General features: G+C 41.4%; 1 protein-coding gene across 3 annotated transcripts in view; it reads right to left on the bottom strand.

The window, feature by feature from the left end:
* Positions 1-687: 687 nt before the first annotated feature.
* Positions 688-14,401, bottom strand: part of NUP58 (nucleoporin 58) — a 57,275-nt gene continuing 43,561 nt past the window's right edge. For all 3 annotated transcript variants that reach the window (XM_067562889.1, XM_067562890.1, XM_067562891.1), the window contains one exon: positions 688-2,807. In XM_067562889.1, coding sequence (XP_067418990.1) covers positions 2,638-2,807 — 170 coding nt within the window. In that variant the 3' untranslated portion in view covers positions 688-2,637. The remainder of the gene's footprint in view (positions 2,808-14,401) is intronic.

Below are 14,401 nucleotides of genomic sequence, written 5' to 3'. Positions count from 1 at the left end.
TAGTGTGGTCCAAAAATTCTATAGCTTTCATTTGCAGCCATACTGATCTGTGAAAAATGTGGCCAAATTACAGAACTGCAATGATCTGCATGGACTGAAAAATACATTTAAACATTTACATAGCCCTTTTGACTCCAAAGATTGTGCACTTCAACTTGCCATCTATCATTCAACCATATCTCCCTTTTCCACTTAAAAGGTAATTTTACAGTTAAGTTATTGCTGTGAAAGAGTTCTCTAACAACATTCATTCAGCATGAGTTGGTTTTTTACTCTTTACATGAAGTGAGATGTTTTGCTGCAAGTTTTTTTTTGTTATTTTGTTTTTTAAACTATGCTGACAAAAGATTTATGGTGGAAAATTATTGCAGACTACAAATTAATGCTTTGCTCTGAAATTAAACATAGTGCAAAACCCACCATAAGAAGATAATGCAGCACAATGTGTGCTCTTCCAGTACCATCCAGGTTCACATAATATAGCAGAAGGTAAGAGATTATGGATAAAAGTCGTAAGATTTTAATTTAGAGATCAAAACTATTTTTAGTAAGAGCAAGTATACACTATTCAAAATAAATCAACATGATTTTGCACCAGATTTTTTTTGTAAATATGACATACACGAGAACTAAGGTGATAGGACCAGATTCTGCAAATAGACAGACTAATAATTATGACCAGGATCACAGCATTAATTTTTTATTGTTTTGCACAATGGTAGGTTGCACATGTGGACAAAGACAGCACACATTTTAAAAAATTAGTTTCACAAATTAATACATTACAAGAAAGTCCAATGGTTCAACATTTTAAATTTCACTTTTTAAAAAAAAGCAGTAACAAAGAAATACAAATATCAGGATTTTGACTGCAGCCCAATGCAAGTTTTGAAAAAGGTTTAGGTTGAAATGGACTTTAAGCTTTTAATTGTCTTAAAAAACAAAACAAAAAACTCACACTATTAATTTCGCCCCCTTACACCCCCCCCAAAAAAAGGCTCACCTCTTAGATGCAGTAACATACAAGTGTACAAAAGTGAAAAGTTCAGTGCTCAAAACTGATATCCTTATTTCTGAACACAAACAAGAGAAAACCCCATGTTTGCCAAAGACCAGTCATTGCGGTATGCAGACATTACTTCCAGAACATATAAAACGGTACATGACAACACTTTTACAATTGAAAGCAACTGACTTCATACTAGAAAATTATGCATAATACCGGTTTTAGAAAAAAGGTGCCTTGGTGAAAGTGACTGTGAATATTCACTTGAATGCACATTATATACAAAACATCCTCTATATAAAAAGCTACACTTATCGCCAAAACTCCATATACACACCCTTTATTTGCAAAGATCAGATAATCAGAATGACGTATTTATCTCACATAAGGCAGTCCCTCTGTAAGAGGTTTTTCTGCTGTTTCTGTTTTAACACACTCTAAGCTGGAGATGCAGCCCAATGGGCTAACATACCATAATATGAAGTTTGCTGAACCTGTAAGACTGGTGCTATTTCTATTGTTACAATAGCTTACCTTCAAAGTATATTTGTTTTGCTCTATTCCTTATCAGCTACAGGTGTTAAGGGCAGGTAAGCAACTATTTTTGGAGTCAATGCTAGTAGCCCTATGTGAATCAACTCTGTTTTGGAATGGTTAGCTACAATTTTCATTAGGAGTGGCACAGTCTGTATCAACCACCTGCAGAGAGAAGAGACCACTGGCTTCACAGCTCTGCCCCCAAGCTATCTCCTGGAATCCTGAACTTGCTCCTGAAGCACATAGCAGCCTCAGAAATGAAGCAAAAAACCAGGAAAGACCAGTTTGGGAACATCAGCTGAGACAACACCTTGGTTTGAAAGTCTCTCCAGATTCTTCTTTGGAGTGATTGCTAACTAAGGAAAGGAAAACGTTGAGGACAAACTGACAATTAAGCGCTATTTACCAGGATTATGAGATAGTGAACAGTATTTTAGCTGGTCTTTAAAAAAAAAAAAAAAAAAAAGCTGCAAAAATATTACAGCTGAGCATCAAGATGTGGGAGCCTAAAACATGGAGAAGGGAACACACAAAGCAAAGGAACTTGGAGAGTTTTGTCTATGGGGCAGAGTTCACATGTTTTTATTATATATACAAATACATACACACAAATGTGTGCACTGTACTGTGTGTGTGTATATATATATATATATTTACATACATATACACAACGAAACACCCTGAAGTAGATTTAAAGGCCATATCCAGGAACAGAAGATATGAACTCTAGTATTTGTACTAGAATATATTTTATCTGTACAAAAAACCAAATATGTATATATTCATATGGTATAAAGCTTATTAACAAAAAATATTCTGCTACTAACATTAGGATAAATAGATGGTTTTACAAGATTCTTTAATAATGCAGTATAGATCATCTCTATAACTAGGACCAAAATAAAAATACATAAATGGGCTTCTATTCACAGGAAAATAGTTGTTCAGTATGATTACATTTCATATTCCAGAATTGGGAAAAGTAGCAAAATGTTATAAATCTCCTGGGATGCAATTTAATTACTGCATCCATTTAGAAAAATAGACTTTTAGGATGAACAAAGCTGATTCACTTCTCCCTTCCCCAACTGTGTCTATCTTTTCCCTCTCTTGTTTCCAGCTGGAGGTTTCTTCAGCTGAAGAAGTTGCCCTCCTGTCCCAAAACCTGTAGACGCAGGATTAGACACCCCGAATGTCAAGCCAGCCGATGCTGTGATGCCAGGATTGCTGAAGTTAAACCCAGATGTACTTGAGCTGCCAAAGCCTTATAAGGGAGGAAAAAATATTTTGAATCAGAAGTCAGTTAAATCATAACTTCAGATTTGCTTCCCTCCAACGTATGGGGGACAGCTACTTACCGAATGACCAGTAATAAGATATCAAAATGGACCCACAATACTATGTCACATTGCTAATACAGTGTTTTGGATTTGCTACACTGAATCAGAGGTTAGAGTGCAAGCACTGTATGCCTCAAGACTTGTAAGTTACTATACCTTATAGCGTAATAGTTATTTTTATTGTTATAATTTATATCACAGTAGTACCTAGAGGTCCCAACTGAGACTGGGGCCCTACTGTGCAAGGAATTGTGCGGACACAGTCCGGTCTCTGAGTGCTTACAATCTACATAAACAAGCCAAACAAAGTGTGGGAGAAGCAGAGGCACAGAGAGGGGAAGTGACTGGCCTATGGGTATCACAGCAGATCACTGGCATAGCTGGAAGAGAGCTCCCAGTCTTGCACCCTTTTAACTAGACCACACTATATTCCTAATACATGTGACACAGAGCCTAACCTGAATGGAAAATAAGCAAACACTAAAAACCCATGCCAAGTTTTAGGATTTTAAAAAAGCCCTTTTGAATTAGTGCACAAAAGACAGCATTTGAAATGAGTGAGCTTTGGAAAAAACGAATAGCTCAGATTTTGCTAAAGTAAACAAATTCCACCAATATTCCTTTAGATTGAAAATGAACATGAGAAATTTCATCCACAAAAGGTACTTTTGTTCAGGAGTCTACAAAATAGAACTGGTCAAACACAAATGGTTTTGCAATAATTAGCAAATAAAAACACCAAGTTCAGTTCACTCGGATTTGTCTGGATATTTATCAGTGTCAGAGAATTCTAAGAGTTTCTGAAAGGTTAGCATAGATGTGTAACTGCAATTCATAATTCATCCTTCTCCTGTTTAACAACTTTCAGGGAGACTATTATTGTGTGTGATTGGTCACGTTAATGAATGTGATCTAAACTATTTAACAATCACAAATAAATGATTTTTATCCTGAACACAAATAATTGACACATTAACATAAATTAGGATTGGTTCACAAGCTAGTCACAGGCAGAAAAGGAGCTAAACCCTTAACGAACATTATTTCTGATAAGTAGTTCAACTAGCTCTAGTTAAAAGTATAAAACAGAGCCATAAAATGAAAGCATCTCCTTAATCAAATTCAGTATCTCTGCTACAGTGATATAAAAAAAATGTTTATAGGCTTGGAAAGACATACACCCTAATTTACCTCCAAAGTATTCCTCATTTGAATCCCAAACTTATCTATGTTCCACACAAATTTGATGTCCTCTCCCTTCTATTATTGAAAGTTATTTACATCAGAAATAAAGCATCATGAAACCCAGTTCCAAGTTATTTACACTAAAGGAATGAATCCCACAGCACTTTAAGACTTGTGCATAACCAACAGTGTGAACACCTCAGTTTGGACCTTTGTGCATCACCTGGGTGCTTCTTGCCAAAGAGAAATATACATAGATACAAATGCTATACTGGCCTCTTCAAGAGTGACACAAAAGTAAAACTCATATCTCGCACCTTGATTGTAACCCATTATTATAATTCAGTTATTGCCTATTTCAATAGTCTATTTTTTTTTTTTTTGGTCAAAGTCCAAATTTCTTGGTCAAGGTATGGTTAAGGTTTGGACTCCAGAGAAACAATTTTCTCATTGCAAGTGCCCCTGTTCAACGAACACATACAATGCTGTGTAATGTACCCAGGGCCTATTGCAGGGGTAGTCGGTAGGTGAACCGTGGGCCAAATCCAGGCCGCCTGAGGCTTTTGAACGGACCATGAAACTCTGGGGAGCCATGGGCAGTTCATGCATGAGAAGAGGCTAGTGCAGGTACAGGAGTGACTGGCTGCATGCAGACAAGGTGGGCTGACAGGTAACTGAATCCCAGGCACACCTCAGGCGGGGCTGAAGCCCCGAGCTTGGCACACCTTCCGCTGTTCAGTGAAATGCCTCCAGCAGTCCAGATTTGGACCACGGGCCACCTATTGACTACCCCTGGGCAATGCAGATCCTCACTCTTGAGATACTTCTCTTGACTATGATTTTATTTTTTAAATTTCCATATGTTCCAATATTTCATTTACTTGCTTCTTGATGCAGAAATTCTTATACAGGAGGGCAGACTAGGTGATCATAATGGTCCCTTCTGGCCTTAAACATCTCTGCATATATGGAAAGTCAGATCTAGTGAAGTACTAATCCCTAATTCAACTGCTTTCTCATATCAATTATAAGTATAACCAAGGAAATGTCATGAATATGATTAGAATTTAATAATGTGTTCAGTAAAACTTTTATTTGATTTAACATTGCCAAAAGGATTAAGCCATATGCAAAATGTATTAAAAACCTTATCAGATGAACCAGATAGCTCTCTTTCTGCTATAATTACAGATTTGGGGGAAAACCTTCATTGTGCGCACAACTGATCTTTCTTTTAAGAAAAGAATGGTTACTTACTTTATAGTAACCGTAGTTCTTTGAGATGTCAGGCATGTCGATCCCACTCTAGGATGAGCATATGCTTTCTGGACATGAGATCACAATCTCTGAATAGCAATGCTTGTTGAGCAACGCTACAATGTGCAATGTCCTCATGCCCCCCATCCAAGAGCATCATAGGCAAAGCAGCCACCCATAGTTGCCATTACCTGGGATTCTTTCAGAATTAGGTAATAAGGACTCTTAAGAGTGGCGATGAAGGGCAGGTCCTGGGATGTACATGGATGACACCAACACAAATAATCCAGTTACTGTAGGGTAAGTAACCCTTATTTCTTCAAGTATGTGTCCGCGTGGATCTCACTTTAGGTGTCCCGTCCGGAAGGTGAGATAGGGGAGTTCTGACTGAACTCTGACTAAAAAGTAATTGTATCACTTTCCTGTCAGATGTGTCATTTGATCTTGTGACCAGGTCAATGGCATAGTAGCATAACAAAAGTAAAGGGACTACACAAATAGTTGTCTTGCAGGTTTCAGATGTTTCTGAAGAATGCAGAAGATGCAGCATGTGCTCTAGTGAAATGAGCTGTGATATTTAGAGGAAGAGGTATATCAGCCACATGAGAGAATGAAATAAACCGGTTAATCCATTTAGATATCCTCTGTGAAGAAGTAGTTTACCTCTTACAAAAGTGCTCTTATGGCAACAAAAAAATATTGGGGAGTCTACCCAAAGAACTTTTTCCTATCACGATAATATAAACACTGCCCTTGAAACATCCAAGGTATTGAGTTTCTTCACTTCCTGAATGGCCAACAATGGCTTTTGGAAAGAAAAGAAAATGGAAAGATTAACAGATTGATTCAAATGAAAGTCTGACACAACTTTGAGAATAAATCTGGGAGAAATCCTCAACACCATCTAACCTCTGTTTAATGTTGTGTAAGGAGGGCTGACCATGAAAGTTTATTTTGCCTACTCTCTTGGCTGATGAAATGGCAATCAAAGGGCATTTTGACAGGTGGTGATGTGGAAAGCATTCAGAGAGAGAAAGTAAACATGACTGTACTGGAGAATGGCAAGATCATTGTAAGATGGGCCTTAATTGAACTAAGAGTCCAAAGTGTTTCAAATACAGAATATAATCAAAGGTGAGTCTTTGATCGTATGGTATGAGAAAAGTGTCTTACAAGAATCCTGGGCTCATGTCCCCTTGGAGGAAAAGGCTAGATACAGTGTGTTGCTTGGTGACAAGTCTATAATGGGGTATCCCCATTAGTGAAATATTGGCATGATGAGTTCTTCAGAGACCATTTGTGGATTTTAATGGATTGGCTGATTAGGAGGTCTCTGAAATCATTGCCAACTCCTGGAAGATGAAGAGCTACTTGGGTTATCCCTTGTTGGTACTATGTCCATAACTTTCACTACACCTCCTGCCACAGGAGTGAACAGCAAGCACCTCTTTGCTTGCTTATGTATATTGTTGATGTACAGTCTTTGAGAACCTGAACTGTGGAATTCTGTAGAACAGATACAAATGCAATGCAAGCTAATCTGATTGCTTGTAATTCTAGAATGCATGTGTGTGGAATCACACTTTTTTAGGGACCAAGTTCCTTGTATCTGAAAGTGGCCAAGACTTGTGTCCCCACCTGTTTTTGACGCATCTGCGATCAGCGTCTTTGTAGGAGCATGGTGGAATGTTCTTAAGGTCTGACCTTCAGTTCAGTACTAATACAATGTGAGCTGGGACCACAATTTACATACTCATTTGATTTATCATGGGGCGATAACACAGACTTCAGCCAGCCTTGTAATGGACATAGGTAAAACCTGGCTAGTGGTGTCTCATACATGCTAAACTGATATATGGCCAAGTTTGAGGCAATTTCTTATTGCTGTTGATAGACTTGCATTGATACTGGTAATGATAATTTGGATAGACAGAACTCTGTTGTTGGAAGATGTGCTTTTAATGATTTATAATTGACTAAGGCACCTGTAAATTTTATTGTCTGTGATGGGATAAGAGTACTTCCCATAATTCTCCATGAGGCCCAACTGTCTGAAAAGGGGAAGGACATAGATCCAGGCTGTGGTGACTTCCTGATGAGACCTGCCTTTGATCAACCAATCATCTAGATATAAGAAGATGTGAATGCCTCCTCAGATGTGCTGCCACCATTCCCAGGCACTTGGTAAAAACTCACTGCTGTGGAAAGACCAAACGGTAGAACATTCTATTGGTAATGACTGGGACTTACTGCAAATTTTGGATATTTCCTATGGGCCCGATGAATCACAATGTGGAAGGATGAATCTTGGAGGGTTGAGAGCCAGTTTTGAGACAAATCCATTTTTAGTCTAGGGAAGGGATGATGAAGTTAAGTATTACTATCCTAAATCTGAGACAGTGAATATATTGTTCAGTCTTCTTGGGTCTAGAATAGAACAAAGACATCCTTTTTGTTTTGAAACAAGGAAACATCAGGAGCAAGAAACCTTTTCTCCTTTACTCTAGAGGTACCTCCTCTTTTGGCTCGCAGGCAAAGCAATGAAGCCACATTTTAGCTTTTTGTAAGAAGGATCCATGAAAAGGAATGGGGAAGAGTAGTGGGGCAAGGAATCAAATTGGACGAAAGAATCATGAGACCACTTCCAGCACCCATCAATCAGTTGTTGTTGCAGTACAAGTCTGATGGAAGAAAGCAAGCCAGTATCTGAAGGCAAGATCTAGGGATGGCTCTTGTATGATTCTCTTGTGGGTCTCAACCCTCGTGTAAAATCTGCTGTCTGGAAGCAGATGAAGACTGATCAAAGACCAAGAAAGCTGAGCTCCTCAGAGAACTGTGGCTTCTTACTGGGTGGATACTTGGAAGACAGTTACTGAGGGTAAGTAAGGCTTTTATCTGGATTGCCCTTGATATCTTAAAGAGCCTGTCATTTGTGGCTGAGGTATAGGATACTCACTGAGCAAAAGATGACTCTGGAGTCCTTTAGGGAGTGTAATGCATCCATCACTGGTGACCTTCAGCAATGATGGCTTTCAACTCTTCTCTGGAGTCATCAGAAGTTTGGCCACAAAGGGGATACACGTATCTGACTTGGGACAGGGTTTTGCAAACAAGGTGATAGGTTCATATTTGTAGCTGAAGTGAAGTTGACAAATGAGCCTTTATTCCAAAGAGGTTTAATTTCTCTGGGTTTTTGTCTTTTGGAGGACTTTTAGACTGTTTAGATTTCTTGTGGGCTGCAGAGACCATTAATGAACCTGGGATTTGGTGGGGATAAAATTGCTCAAACCCAGTTTGGGGTAACTGATACTCCTTTTCCATTTTTAAACAGTTTGAAGCAAAGTGACACAGTCTTAGCAGGTTCTAAGATGCCCTCGTTAATTGGCAGTGTTATTCTGGCAAGAGCAGATAAAATGCAGCATATCAGAAAGCTTGTGAACTTTTTCTTCAATTATTAAAGTCTCTACTTCAAGGATCTCAGCTGTATGAGACAGCAGCCTTTGGAAGATTCTAAAATCATCAGGAACCAAAAAGACTGCTCTGGACTTCCTTTGAATGCTGTTCTTGCTCCGCTCTGTCTACAAATGGAGGGTGTGGCAACTGGTAAAGAAAGGCAGCAAGACCACCTGTGTTTTCTTGAGTGGTAAGATGGAGACCAGCTGCTGGATACTCTAGATGGATGTCCCCAGTATGCCCAATAGGGCCAACAGGGATCTCAACTAGCTCTGGTAAGGTTGACCAGGCCATTGCCAAGCCTGAGGTTGATGAGTCAAGGCTCTGAAGTGAGTGTCCCTGGTTTGTAGACCAAGGCCTTCTCCCGATCTATGTGACAAACTGCTAGACAGTGGAAAGTGTCTCCCAGCGAAGGAGATGAAGAGAAAACTTTCTCTAGAGGTGGCATGATCTTGAGAAGTCAGTACCAGTGCCGACTACAGTGACATCAATGTTGAATGTGGTGCCAGAGACTTAGCTGCTACCTTTAACATTAAACTGGTTTGTATCATTAAGGTTTTTATTGTGAGTGCCAGAGTCAATGGTTGTCAGCATGGAAGGCGCCCTGTGTCGTTTCAGTACTAAGCCAGATATTGAGTTGGTGTCATTTGTCCCTGTGCATAGTCCTCCATTCCCAGTGAATGAGTTTTTGAACTTCTTGTGGAGAGAGGGGGATTGGTGCAGGGAGTAATGTTTATTCTTCTATTTAGATATTCATTGTCTAGAGAAGGCAATACCAGTCTTCAGTGCAGGGTGGTAACCAGTAGTGAGGCAGTCTTCAACAGTCCCAGATCTTCACCTGACAGTGCTGTGTACTTCTTGCCAGTACTGACCTTGGGTTCTGAGTGCTGCTGGCAGGGGCACTGGATGAGTGGACCTTAGGAACAAGGATCAACCCCAAGATTGAACCAATCTCTTCTCAGGGTCTGAAGTCCCTCTCATTGATTGTTCAAGGAGGTATAACTTTAGCCAACTGTCCCTGGATTTTCTTATCTTGGTCAAAAAGGAAGAGTATACCAAGCAGCAGCCTGGAACATGGCTCCCACAAAGACAAAAAAAGACAGCGGTTCTGGCCATCTGTAAGTGGAATGAGTTTCACAAGGTGGGCATGCTCTGAAGCCTGAGGGCTTTGAATCTGCCACTTTAAGCACAAAGTGGACAGAAAAAAGTTAGTTGCTTTTTTTCCCCTCTTCCCTTTTTGACAACTGTAAAAAAGAAAAGAGGGGGAATTTGAAGGGAATAATCACTAAGTAGCAGCGGGCAGACACCATTTCTTCCATCTCATTGCCGGGACAGTAAGAAGAAACTGAAGAATGGTTGCAGCTGCTCTGCCCTTTATGCCCTGAGATGGAGGGCAGGAGGATATGCGTAGTACAGGAATAGCTTAATGGATATGACTATTCCAAAGCTTTGATCTCGTGCACATCAAGTGCATACATGCACGAAGTAGGATTCACATGGACACATACTTAAAGAAGAATCTGTTGATACAATACCACATAAAATGTAAATAAGTTAAGAAGAAGCTGCATTACTAGAAATACTGTTGTATGGATAAAAAGTTGGCTGCTATTGGAAGCAGTGAATAATTATTAAACAATGTATCTTTAAAAAAAGAAAAAGGTGAGGGAAGGTTGTTATTGGGGCCCAAAAAGGATCAACTTGGGGACTAAGTTTTTTATTCTGACAAACAGTGTAAATGCTACAATTAAAAAATTGGACATAGGATAGATCAAAAGTTGGGAATTATCTGTGAATTGTAGAGAGATGGGCAGACAAGAAATTTATGGTAATACACTTAAGGGAAGAAGAGTCAGATCTAAACCTTAGAGCTGTAATAATGGTGCATGCATGCATGCTGCAGAAACAAAATACAATTCTCATTATCAAAGACAATCACAAGGTTCTACAAAACAATGGTCTCAGTGCTGAGCTACTGTAAACAGTGCTTCGGGAAGAGGACTGTTTTAAATGACAGGTTGAATTTTTTCTTTAAGTAAGTGTATCCAAGCCCAATTACTCCATAAAGTAAATCTATACTATAAAATCATATTCAATCCAGAGACCATTGACACAGAAATGCACACACACAGGCAAGGATTAATGAATGTATTTATAGACTATCAAAGGTTTGATTTCCATAGTATCTTCAATTTAAAACCACACTTCAAAGCTAAACAATATCATTTAAGTGATTCATAACATTTTCTTATCAATATCCCAATTCAGAGACGCTTTTGAGCACATGCTTACAGTTAGGCATATGTTTCAATTCCTTGCCAAATCAGGGTTTTAATGAACACAGTCACTTCGTAAACACAAAACTTAAAGTATTGCATACCTTAAGCCTTCTCTACCATTCATTTAAAAATGTTTAATACTAGAGGAACAAAGTTGCTTATAAAGATTAAGCAAATTCTCTACTTCATAGTACTTCAATTGAAAAAAAAAAAAAAAAAAAAACCAACAACAAAAAACCGGTTACTAACCTTCTGTAACTGTTGTTCTTCAAGATGTGTTGCACATGTCCATTCCACTCCAGGTGTGTATGTGCCCTGAGTACAGTTGCTGGAAATTTTTCCCTCAGTGGTATCTGTTGGGGCAGCTTGAGCGCCTTGAGGTGCCACGCACCTATAGCATTGGTATAATGCTCCCAGCCAAGCCCGCACAGGCCCAATTCCTTTTTTCTGGGAAACTCCAATGTAGACGGGCAGGAAGGTGGGTTGTGGAATGCACATGTTGAACAACAGTTACAGAAAGTTAGTAATAGCTTTTTCTTCTTTGAATGATTGCACACATGCATTCCACTCTTGGTGACTCCCAAAGAGCTGAATAGGTGGAAGGATTGGAGTTCATGGATACACTGACTGCAGGACAGCTTGACTAAATTTGGCATCACTTCTGGACCGTTGAGTGACAGCGTAATGAGAGGAGTACGTGTGTACCGATGGCCAGGTTGCTGCTTTACAAATATCCTCAATCTGGATCTGTGCTAGGAATGCTGATGATGATGCTTTCGACCTCGTGGAATGAGCAGTCAGGTTAGCTGATAGCAGAAGATTTGCCTGATCATAACAAATACAAATCAATGAGGTAATAATTCAGGATGAAGGTCTGTGAAGAGAGACTGGGAGACCCTTCATCCTGTCAGCTACAGCTAAGAAGATTTAGAAAGGACTAAAGCATTCGGACAGTCTACCCATGTAGAAAGCTAGGGCTCGTCTAACGTTCAATGAGTGAAGATGTTGTTCCTCTGTATTTGCATGTGGCTTTGGGTAGAAGACAAGTAGGTAGATTGCCATGCAGGTATAAGCTTTCTAGGCCCTTGAGATATTGGACAGACATGTCATTTGAAAATATGGACCAGTTATCCACCCAGAGGTGGAAAGCCAATACTGCTGCACGATGAACCTTAACAGAGGAGACAGCAAAGCCTTGATACTCGAGTATTTCTTGTAAGGATGACCATGTGGGTGAGACTCCACATTGGAATGCCCACACACACAACTGCTTTGAAAGATAAGTAGCCCTGGTGGAGGGCTTCCTATTACCTAATAGGACCTGATGAACGTGCTCCGAGCAAGCCTGTTCTCTGGGATTTAACCATGGAGCTTCCAGGCTATTAGGTGCAGGGAGCTCAGGTTCAGGTGGAGCAGCTGACCGTGGTCCTGAGAGATCAGGTTCGGGTGTAACGGAAGTAGGATTGGGGTTGCCACTGAAAAGCTAAGCAGAGTGGAGAATCAGTGTTGACAGGACCATGCTGGGGCTTTAAGAACAACCCAGGCCTGGTCCTGCTTGATCTTTAGTAGTACTCTGTGCACGAGCAGGACATGGGGAAAAAGCGTAGTAAATATGTCCCATCCATGGTAGCAGAAAGGCATTCCTGAAGAACCCGGACTATGGCTGCATAGGAAGTAGAATTGGTGATACTTTCTGTTGTACCGGATTGCAAATAGGTCTTTCTGGGGAATCCTCCGGGGCTGGAAAACATCTCTCACCACATCTGGGTGAAAGTACCAGTTGCGGTGACTGGACAAAGTCCGGCTGAGGCGATCTACCAGCTTGTTTTGCATTCCCAGAAGGGACGAGGCCTTGAGGTTGATTGGGTGGGCTATGCAAAGTTCCCATAGCTGAATCTCTTCCTGACATAGTAAGCTCTTCCTTACCTGTTGAGATAAAACATGGCTGCAGTGATGTCCAGAAGAACAAACAAGTTTCTGCTTGTAATATGTGGCAGGAAGGCCTGACAAGCCAGGGAACTGCTCTGACTGCCTGGACATTGATGTGGAGTGAAAGTTCCTCTGGAGACCAAAGGCCTTGAGTTCTGAGGGGCCCACGTGAGTTCCCCACCTAGTGCTGATGCATCTGAGACCAGGGTCATTGATGGTTGAGGCCGTATAAAGGGAACACTCATATAAACAGCAAACGGATCCAACCACCAATTGAGGGAGACAAGGATCTGAGGAGATACTACAAAGTATAGAGTCCAGATGGTGCATTATCTGCGATGAGATGGTCTTCAAATGACCTTCTTGGCGGTAAGCTCTGGTCTGAGTAAAAGTCGAACACCACTCCAAAAAACTCTATCCTCTGTGCCAGAATAAGGGTCGACTTCTCTATATTTATCAGAAGGCTTAGACCAGAGGTGTTCAACTTATGGGGCACACCCAGGGAACACAGGGATGTTAGAGGGGGTGCAGCAGGGTCCGGGCCAGCCCCCATGGGGGGCAGGAAGGGAGCACCACCCCACCTCGCTCTGCCCCAAAATCTGTTTCAGCCCCACCTCCCAAACATGGCTCCTGGTCCCACCCCTGGCTGCGGTTCCCTGGCTTGGCTCACCTGTCCCCGCTCCAGGCCTCAGCCCCTGCAGCCCCACTCATGGCCTCAGCCCATGGCCGCTCAGCCCCCAACCACCGCAGCCCTGCTCCCTGTCTCGGCCTCAGCCCCTGGCTGTTGCTCCTGACTCAGGGGTCAGTCCTGCTCCCAGCTGTGACCATGGCCCCGCTCCCAGCTGTGACCATGGCCCTGCTCCCAGCTGTGACCATGGCCCCGCTCCCAGCTGTGACCATGGCCCCGCTCCCAGCTGTGACCATGGCCCTGCTCCCAGCTGTAGCTGAGGGGGGAGAGGCATTGACCCCTTGAACATTAGAGCCTTGAACACTGATTGGATGAGCCGAACACTGGACGCTACTTGAGCCGTGGACTGGCCCTTGACTAGCCAAGGGTCTAGACAAGGGCAGACCTGCACCCCTAACCTCCTCTGGAAGACTGTCGCACATTTTGTAAACACCTGTGGAGCTGCAGACAGGCTGAATGGGAGGACCATGAATTGGTAGTGTGAATAGTTCACAACGAATATGAGGAATCTTCTATGACCTTAAATTGAAGGTGGCTTACCAGTCCCCTTTGTTCCAGAGAGGGGAGAATGGATGCCAGGGTGATTACATGGAACTTAATTTCCTTGAGATAGCCGTTGAGCTGACACAGATCTAGAATCAGTCTGAGACCTCCCTTGGCTTTTGGGATGAGGAAATAACGGAAGAAGAACCCCTTCCCCTCTTCAGTTCTGTGGAACTTCTTTCAC

The sequence above is a fragment of the Emydura macquarii genome, unplaced genomic scaffold (genome assembly GCF_026122565.2).
Source record: "Emydura macquarii macquarii isolate MOO-44397 ecotype Brisbane River unplaced genomic scaffold, CSIRO-AGI_Emac_v2 contig_2473, whole genome shotgun sequence".
In the NCBI taxonomy this organism is placed as follows: domain Eukaryota; kingdom Metazoa; phylum Chordata; order Testudines; family Chelidae; genus Emydura; species Emydura macquarii.
Note: the sequence above shows the minus strand (reverse complement) of the source record. Positions and strands in the feature narration are given on the sequence as shown.